Source organism: Pipistrellus hanaki, assembly GCF_964339955.1.
Source record: "Pipistrellus hanaki genome assembly, chromosome: 1".
NCBI lineage: Eukaryota > Metazoa > Chordata > Mammalia > Chiroptera > Vespertilionidae > Pipistrellus > Pipistrellus hanaki.
This window is the reverse complement of record NC_140503.1, coordinates 171,283,672-171,293,801: the sequence shown is the minus strand read 5'-3', so window position 1 is coordinate 171,293,801 and position 10,130 is coordinate 171,283,672. Positions and strand designations below refer to the sequence as shown.

General features: G+C 37.4%; 1 protein-coding gene across 1 annotated transcript in view; it reads right to left on the bottom strand.

Annotated features, from left to right (window-relative positions):
• Positions 1-10,130, bottom strand: part of LOC311625731 (UDP-glucuronosyltransferase 2B31-like) — a gene marked incomplete at its 5' end in the record, with an annotated part of 64,729 nt that overhangs the window by 36,190 nt on the left and 18,409 nt on the right. Inside the window, one exon of the mRNA XM_084890269.1 lies at positions 7,936-8,961. Coding sequence (XP_084746395.1) covers positions 8,956-8,961 — 6 coding nt within the window. The 3' untranslated portion in view covers positions 7,936-8,955. The remainder of the gene's footprint in view (positions 1-7,935; positions 8,962-10,130) is intronic.

Below are 10,130 nucleotides of genomic sequence, written 5' to 3'. Positions count from 1 at the left end.
AACAGCCCCTTCTGCCAGTCTGGTTTCCCACAAATGCACCACACAAGCTAGCCTAGCCACCCCTAACTACCTCCTCTGCCAGATTGGTTGCCTCTTACCGCCCCCCCTTTCTGGCCTGGTCATCCCCCAACTGCCCCCCTTCCCCCCATTATTCCCCCTCTGCTGGCCTGGTTGCCCCATGCAGCCTTCTGTTCAGTCATTTGGTCATCTGTCACTAACATTCCTGCAGGCCTGGGCGCCCTTTTCGGTTGTTCCTCACTAAGCTCCCTGCCAGCTTCATCACTTGACACAGCCTGCTTGTTCAGTTATTGGTTGTAGAGGGCTGCCTGAGAAGGCACATGAACATTCTTTACATTGTTAGCTGAGCCCCAGGCACTGACAGAGTACCTTTGTCCAGGTGTTAGCAGGGGCAGGTATAGATATGTAAATCCACTAACTGGAAGAGTCTAGTTAAGAATGCAAATAAGCTCCCTTGACCCTATAAAATAAACCTGCTGCATGGCTCTGTCACTTCCTGCCTCTCCATCAAAGAGATGACGCCCATCTAGCACCCAGCTTGAGAATCTATTTCTCCCTCCATATCTCTTTCTGTTTTCAGTATTTCTTAATCCACATCTCCTCCACTCAGGAACCTGTTGTTTTCTGTGATGGATAAGGCAAATAGAGACACCCCCCCCTCGCCCTGCATTTAGGCGCGCTGAAAAGAGATTGAGTCGGGAGGGAAGAAAGCGAGGGGGTCACTCCCAGAAGCGTGTGCACACAGAGTTAAAGGAATAAGATGAGGGGAGTGTGTTGTGAATTGAATTGAACTAGCTAGCTGTAAAACATTGGGTAATTCTTATAAGACTATGCTCAAAGTTCATAGATGTTCTGTTAAGTGTGGTTAAATTCTTGATTTCTTTCTTAAGTTTTGTTGATGAAACCTGGGAAAAGGTTAGAAAGCAGTTGCATGACCAATACTCAGCAGAAAGTCCAGAGAAAATTCCTATTTTAATTGGTGGTGATCTTGATTCAGCACAGGAGTGTTTAAGAATGTCTCAGTGGGGTACAACCAGGACCTTACAGCCTGGAGTGGAAGGGTGCAAATCTTTAAGAATACCATCTGTACCTCCTCTGCCTTCATGTGTAAACTACTTCTAATGAAGTAGAAAAGGATGAAAGGAATTTCTCAACAACTGTCAATAATTCTTTATCTTAAAAATCTTTTTCTTTCCTTAAAAATAAGAATAAATAAAAATTGAAAAAGTAATAAAACAAAGAACAGTAGATACCAGACTATCACTGAATCTTCCCCCCAGAGCAAGCAGGAGGTGGGGGGCGGGGAGACCCGTGGTGATCCAATATGGATGCCACTCCCCAAGAAAGCCATCATGAGCAGCCTCATATTCACTATCTTTTTTTGTTTTTTCCCCCGACTAATGACTTATAGCTTTTACAAATTCATAAATGCATTGGGGAACTCTGTGCTCAAGTAGAGCAAAAAGGCCAGTTTAAAAATGAGTGCGCATAGTTTTTGAGCTGGGCTTGACTCTTTTCTGTATACAGAATAAAAACCCTAGACTGTTTTTTGGCCATAAAGATGGCAAAGATGAACAGAGAAAGAAATACAAACTAGTTTCCAAGACATTAAAAGCTCTTTTGAAATTTCTCGCCCTGAGGCTAGTAACCAGCAGGAAGTAGGTAGCAAGTTTACATATGAATGACCTAGAGTTTGCCTCTTTATTTCCCCAGCAGGAAAATTCTTTCAAAAGTTAACAGCTGTGCCAGGCCTATTGGCTGGAAATTTAAAATAACTTGAAAGTCTTCTAAATCAAATGGAAATTTAAAATAACTTGAAAGTCTTCTAAATCAAATGATAAAAACTTAAATCTAAATGTATTGAATTGCTATGATACTTAAATGTTGATCTAAGTACACCTTGCATGAAGTATTAGAGGATAAAAGATAGTCTATTAATTAAATATGACTGATATTTTATTGGAAGTGTATCCTTAAAATTGTAAAAGTATTATTGACTTGCGAAATGCTAAGTATTTGATTTACCATAAGAAAATGTAAAGTTATGAAAGTTTAAAGACTTTTCTGTCCATGAAAACATTTTAAAGCTACACCCATTTTTAATGGAGGAAGGGGGGCATGCCCTTCCCCCCAGCATTCAGGTAGGCAAGTTCCTGCCAGCAGCCATATTTAAAGAATGTGGTAATTTACATTTGAATAGACCAAACCTGTTTCACCATCTTGAGTATGTTTGGAGGCTTAATGATTATCCTAAAGTATAAGGTGTTTTTGAGAAAATAAAATGCTATGTTTTCTCTGATAATTAGGAATTCATCATATTTTACTTCCTTGTCTGATTTGAAAGAAAAAGGATTAATTCTATGATCCAATTTAAATATAATTGACATTTCTTTAAGATAATTTAAGTATATAATCTTTAAATCATAGATATAAATATGTATATTTGATCTTTCCAAGTATAGTTCAAGGCTTTGAGAGTAACTTTTGGATGTTTTAACAAGTCCCAAAATGTTCAAAAGTCTGTTTTCTCTTAAAAGAAAAAAATAAACAGATTGATACTTGAAATCACATGAAAAGCTTTATAAAATATGAATTAATAAATATACTTCACTTTTATACTATTTATTAAATGTTATGAAAGTTTTCGCCTGTGAGAAAGGCAAAAACAATATATTTCTTAAATATAGCCAAAATTTTCAACAACAATAGAATTTCAAGAAAGAAAAGCCTCAAGCAGCCTGAATTTTTTAATCCACTGGAGGTGTGACACTGGTTATGCTTTTAGATCAGACCAATAAAGTATCAAACCTATGAGTTTTATTGAATAAGTTTCCTTGCCCTTTTTAATTAAAAATACCTACTTAAATTGCTTTATAAATTAGCTTTTAAAATATAATGAATGTCTCATAAGTTAAGTAACATGAGAAGTCAATGTTTTTATAAGTGATTGAATTTAATAAGTAATTGAATTCTGTCTGGTAGCTGCCTGCATTCTTAATTAAGCTAGAGGTGGGGCAACTTTTGTGGCTTGTGAATTCAGAAGTAAATTTGCTTTATTTTTAAAATGAAGATATTTACTAAAATTATCTAAATAAATTAGATTATTAAATTATAATCGAGGTTTTCAGCTAAATAAAGAGCCAATAATTTTATAAACAATTCTAATAAAGACCAGAAACAGCTAGTGATTGTCTGCCATGTAATTTTTTACTTTTAAAAGAACAGATTGAGCAGCCGCCATGATACCCACATATCTTACCACTCACATGGCTTGCTGCCCACCTTCTTGAAGTAACAAAGGCCAAGCCTCTTCCTTTGAATAAGCCAATGCCTTTATAAGCTATTTAAATACATTAAAAGTTAATTAAGACTTCCCACAATCCCTCTGTCTATGCAAATAAGCCTAAGAGGGTACTTTAAAAATATAATTATAATTTTAATAAAAGGAGAAATTTTAAAATTTTGAAATCTCTTTCACCAATATTGCAATATAAACTAGGAGTATTGTTAAAGTATTAGATCTGATAGTAAATTAATAATCACCTTAACTTTAATGACATTTCTTATGATAGACCATTTAGATATACAAAGAAAAGTTAACAATAGCCTCTTATGTTACTTGCTGTAAAAGAAAAATCAAAACCAAAGATTCTTAAATGAGACTTTATAGCCTGAAAATTCAAAGAACATTCTTACATAACATTTTTCTACAATGCTATTACAAATTTTGATATTTTATGATAGCATATTATACATTTATCTCAAACTTACAAAGCCATTCTTTGAATGTTTGGCAGCAATTGAAAAAACACATGAAAAGATTTAAACCTTCCACTGTGTGGCAGCTCCCCTGGCAAATACTTGAACATTCTGTATTGTCCCTTTTCATCTAGTGGGACCCTCTTCTCACAATTCAATTATCCACAGCTGTTGCTTGAGTTTTCAGTTCATGCTGAAGTTGAAGCCTCATGGTGGATGGTACCATGGATGTGTCTCTCACCCAATGGTGTGAGCTGGGCCCTCCCTGGAGAAGAAACCTGGGTTCCCAAAGATATGTGATCAATGACAGGGCCCCTCCAGCAGGCGAGAGGATCCTCAGGCAGGTGGTGCGCATGGAGGCCATAGAAGCATAGGCTACCAAGGAGACAGAACTGAACCTCACATCACACTGCTTGGCCCCAGAGGATGGCTGGTTAGCCAATGACAGGTAAGATTCCTCAGGGGAGGAACAACCTAAGTCAAGCACAGCCACAGAAGGGCCATCAGGAGAGAATTGGGGAATCAACAGTGGAGCACAGATCCTCATCCCCCCAACACTGCACAGGCTTGAACCTTCACCCCTTCTGAGGGAGGTCTCCTGCCCCATGGCTGCTTCACGCTTGCCATGGCCACTCAAATCAAGACCCAGGCAACATACAGATGTGACACAGCTACAAACAAGAGACTTGACCCAGCTCAGATCAAGACCCAGCCAACAGAAATTTGGCTAATATATTTAAATCCAATCTAACACCAGGAATGCTTAGAACTTTCTCAAGGATGCAAATAATTCTTTCCATTAATATTTATAAGGTAAACTAAAATTGTTGAAGTATTAAATTTGACAATAAACTAGACAAGTTTTCAGATTAATTTAAATTAGCTAGATGAAATAAATAAATACTCAAGAATATTTAATTGCACAAAAAGCTGTTCCTAAAATATTAACCAAAATTTCTATTTGTAATTCAGTTCATGGTAAATTGCTTAACATACAATTAACCCTGAAGTAGCCATATTTTCATGCAAAAAATTGAAATATAAACTTATCAAAACTGCATTATAAAAATTTTCCAAAAGCCTACTGGTATTTGAATTAAAAAAAAGCGGGGGGGAGATAGTGAAAAGAACACCATATAAGGAAAAATATCCCATAAGTAATTTACATCTAGACAAAAATTTTTACTTTGAAAAATTAATTTTCATTTATAATATTGATAATGCAACTATGAAAATTCTTATGATGTCAAAATAAGTTAAAGGAAAATCATTTGGACAAAAATCAAAAGGATTTCAAGTCTAATTTGTGGAAAAAATTTCTTTATTAACCTTTGGTCAATAATATGCTTATATTTCTAGAAAACTCCAAGGCCATATGGATTCCTGCAACAACAGATCCTAGAGAGGACCTGGTAGAATTTTTCTAGCCACAGAATAAGCAGTGGCCCATAAGAACAGAGGAGAAATAAAAATAGTGAAGATTCCTTGCCATGCTAGCAGTCAGCAGCTGTGCATTGCTGCAGGTTGCCCAAGACCAAAGGCAAGGAAATCCGTGTGCACGCACTTCTAGACCATGTGTGCACACCCTTCTGCATAGAAATAAAAATGTTTAATGCTTAATATGTTTGTCAAGACCCCTGACTTGGGGTCTTGCTTTATTTCGAACACAAGTAATGGTATTAACTGCCACATTAAAGGAGGTATTGTACCTCAGGCATTAACCAATTTATGAATGGTTCCAGTTCTAGAAAGGCTGGATCTATTGCAGCTTGGGGGCAAAGGCCCTTCAAAGCTCTTATATTTCACTGGAAATACAAGCTCTTATTTACAGTATACCTTAACAGATTTTACTACAGCGCCCATCAACCTATAATAGTGCTTTTGTGGCAAGTATAAGCAAAAATTAATGAAACAGCTACTTATATGGCAGACTAATTTAGAAGAACTTTTCATTTAACTTTCAGCCTTTAAAATGTTAGAGAAGAACAATTTCCATGTTTTATTGGAAGCAATGTCCTCAGTGTGTTATCCACCTCTCTGTGCCAAGTTTAGGGATAAATCTCTGAGGGCTTAAACGTAATCAAAGCTGGCAAATTGGATATCACTCAATAATGGAAAGAGCCAATCATACTCTTAAAAATATTTATTAAAACAAAAAAGGGGGAGACAGATGTGTCACCTCTAAAGAAACTATCTTGCTTTTTATACTTAAAAAAAATTTTTTTTTAAATTGTGATGCAGAGGATTGTACAGCAGGTGAAAGACATTAGGGCTCTAGAACAAAAGCCTTTACTGAATTAGCTAGGTGGAAAGGAGCATAAGCCATAAAAGAATTTTATCAGATTTTGTAATAATGTGAGGAAGAGGTTGTATTTTTTATCTTTCCAAAAGGAGCAATGCAACCAATTCAGGTGCCAGAGTGTTATGTCCCTCACCACAATGGACTCAGAGAAGCTCCAGTGTTCCTTCACTCAAAAGGACTGAGTACTGCCCAGATGACAGCAAGAAGATAGAAGAAGCAGAAAACTGAAGGCTCTGCAAGGGACTGAAGTGCCAACATGGAGTCATCTAAAGAAGAAAATGACTGAAGCTCAGCAGATTGTGGAAAAGCAAGAAATTGAAGCTACTTCTTCAACCATTTTCCTGCTCATGTTAGCATGTGCTAGCTTCCAATCTTCTGCAAAGTCTTGTGCACCAAGTCCAAGGACTCTGAGTAAATACACAGCAGCAGCAAAAGAGACTTTCTTTCATTTGCTAGCTAAAACTGTTAATATCTCCATAGTTTTGATTTCTCACTATTGTTTAGCATTGGCATTGTTTTGTTATTATTTAATAGCCAGAGTTTTGCTCTTGACATTCAAGTTTTAAAAATGATAACATGTATGTAATTTAGTTTTTGCATTGGCATTGTTTGCAATTGTTTTAATTTTAGAGCTCTATTATTAATGTTTAAATTTTATTTTAATTATAGTAACTAAAAAACAAAAACAAAAGTGAGTTGTAGAGGGCCACCTGACAAGGCACATGGACATTCTTTAAATTGTTAGCTGAGCCCCAGGCACTGGCAGAGTACCTTTGTCCAGGTGTCAGCAGGGGCAGGTCTAGATATGTAAAACCAGTAATGTTAGAGCTTAGTGAAGAATGCAAATAAGCTCCTTTGACCTATAAAATAAACCTGCTGCATGGCTCGGTCGCTTGCTGCCTCTCCATCAGAGAGATGGCACCCACCTAGCGCCCACCTTGATGAATCTGTTTCTGCCTCCAAGTCTCTTTTTTCAATATTTCTTGATCCCCAGCTCCTCCTCTCAGGAACCTTTCATTTTCTGTGATGGAAACGGAAAACAGAGAAACAGCCCCTCTTAATTTGTAACCTCAGTAACCCCCCTGCCAACTGGTTGCCAATGCAGCCTGTTTGTTCAGGTGTGTGGTCATCTCTCAATTACCACCCTTCTAGCCTGGCCGTAGGCAGCCATTTTGTGAGGGCGTGAAGGTTAATTTGCATATTACATCTTTATAGGATGAATGTCATAATTATGGCTAGAGGTAATTGTGTCTGTAATCTTTTAACAGCAGTGATTCTCTACCTTTCTAATGCTGCAACCCTTTTATATATTTCCTCATGTTGTGGTAACCCCCAACCATAAAATTATTATTATTACTTTTTTTTTAATATATTTTATTGATTTTTCACAGAGAGGAAGAGAGAGACAGAGAGTCAGAAACATCGATGAGAGAGAATCATCGATCAGCTGCCTCCTGCACACCCCCCACTGGGGACGTGCCCGCAACCAAGGTACATGCCCTTGCCCGGAATCGAACCCGGGACCCTTCAGTCCGCAAGCCGACGCTCCACCACTGAGCCAAACCGGTCCCAGCCTGTGTCTGTAATCTTTTAACAGCAGTGATTCTCTACCTTTCTAATGCCGCAACCCTTTTATATATTTCCTCATGTTGTGGTAACCCCCAACCATAAAATTATTATTATTATTTTTTAATATATTTTATTGATTTTTTTACAGAGAGGAAGGGATAGGAGAGAGATAGAGAGCTAGAAACATCTATGAGAGAGAGACATCGACCAGCTGCCTCCTACACACCCCACACCAGGAATCTGCCCACAACGAAGGTACGTGCCCTTGACCGGAATTGAACCCGGACCTTTCAGTCCGCTGGCCAACGCTCTATCCACTGAGCCAAACCGGTTTCGGTGAGAACTACTGTTTTAGAGGGCTGTGAGGAGAAGAGAATTAGCTCCTGAAATCAAAGTCTTTCATAAATAGGGAGCAATTAGCTGTTGTTGTATTTCTCAATCCACATAAGTTTTGAAGGTAAATTAACTTAAACTGGATGAACGCAATCACATTCCATGTCTTTAGGTAAGATGTGATGCTGATGCTGAATGTACAGTAAAACACAGGAGCATCGGTGCTCTCCCAAAATGAAGTAGGAGGATGAATCATTTTGCACAATTCTGACTTTTGAATAGTTTCTTTAGCAAAAGATAAACTACTGAATTTTGCACCAAGATAATATTAAAATATTCTGAGTATTTGCAAAATAATATTAATATGGGAATAGACTACTTAATGTTCTTGTGTTCATGTGTAATGTTTGAAACACCGTTAAGCTAATTTTTGGTATAACTTTGCAATTAGAATAATAAATTTAAAAATATATTCATATGGCTTTACTTTTGTTTTAATTTTTATAAGTCTTTGTTTGGCGTGACATATTTATAATTCTTAATTAGATAGTCACTTGGAAACAAATGTTGATCTGAGAAACTAAGTTGTGAAAAGTAAGGTTATCACAGGAAGTAGTTACCCTTACATCGCAACTTCTTTATGGAATAAAGTGGAGGAGTCCTATCTACTAGGCATATGAGCTTCAGGCCTCTGAAACAACTACTCTCTTTTATTCTTTGTTCCTGTTTTAAAAAGCTTCCGGCAACAAAACAGAACACATTTTGTGATGACAAATACAGCAGTTGCCACACAGGCCAGCAGGAACCCTATCACATCCAAAGAGTGGTACTGGAGCCAGCTGAGGTCATGGGAGGCTGGCCGCAGGTGTTTGGCTCCTTTGTGGCGCATGACATACTCGATCCAGAAGACTGCTCGATCCAGAGGTTTCATAGGCTGGTCATGATGAATTCTTGATAATTTCATAGCATTCTCCTTATATCTAAAGAAGAAACACAAAGATACCAACATTGCCAGTTAATTTGCTTAAGCCAATAATTCCCATTCAAAGTTTTGTTTTTAAATTAAAAAATATTTCTATTTACAGATCAACATGGCTAAGTGTTTGAGCCTTGACCCATAAACCAGAAGTTCACCATTGTATTCTGAGTCAGGGCACATGCCCTGGTTGCTTGCTTGATCCCCACTATGAGGTGTGCAGGAGGGAACCGATCAGTGATGCTCTCTTTATTAATGTTTCTATCTCTCTTTCCCCTCTGAAATCAATAAAAATATATTTTAAAAAAACATACAGGAAAACCACTATGCCATGTGAAAGTAGCCAGTTCTGAAAGACCATATATTGTATGATTCTGTTATTATGAAATGTCCAGAAGGACTAATTTATAGAGAAAGAAAGTTGATCAATGGTTGCTTGGGTGAGGGATATGGGAAGTGACTTCTAAGGCATATGATATTTTTTTAGGCAAAAATGCCCGCGGTGTATATTGTGGTGATAGTCTCATATCTTTGTCAGCATACTACATATATTTCAATTATATAATTTTAACAAGTGAATTTTTTTGTATGTTAATAACGATCATAATAAAACTAGGGCCCGATTCACAAAGATTCATGTAAAAATAAGCCTTCCTTTCCCTGGCTGCCGGCACTGGCTTCCCTTGGTACTCAGGACCCTGGCTACTTCACTCCAGCTGCTGCCAGGAACACAGGACCCAGGCTGCTTCACTCCGGCCGCCAATGCCACCCACCGAGATCCCAGCTGCTTTGCTCTTTCACTGCCAGGCATCTGGGATTGGGGCCGCTTCACCCTGGCCACTGCCACCACCACTGGACCTGGGCGATGGGCCGTTTGGTCATGACACCTCTTGCCCTTTTATTATTATGATTTTATTATGATAATAAGTTTTTGAATGTAAAGATAGTTATAGTTTCAGAAATTTTAGATATTAAATTTATTAAGGTAAAGAATTTATGATTTTTCTTCTAGTTTACCACTCTTCCTTTTATGTGTTTTATCATATTTAAAAAAAATGTGTCCATATAATTTCCTACATAACTTTATATTATTGGAGGAAAAAATTTGTTGCATTAGATGGCTACCCATTAAATACATGGGGTTAATATGAAACTTTGAAGTAAATGTGTGAT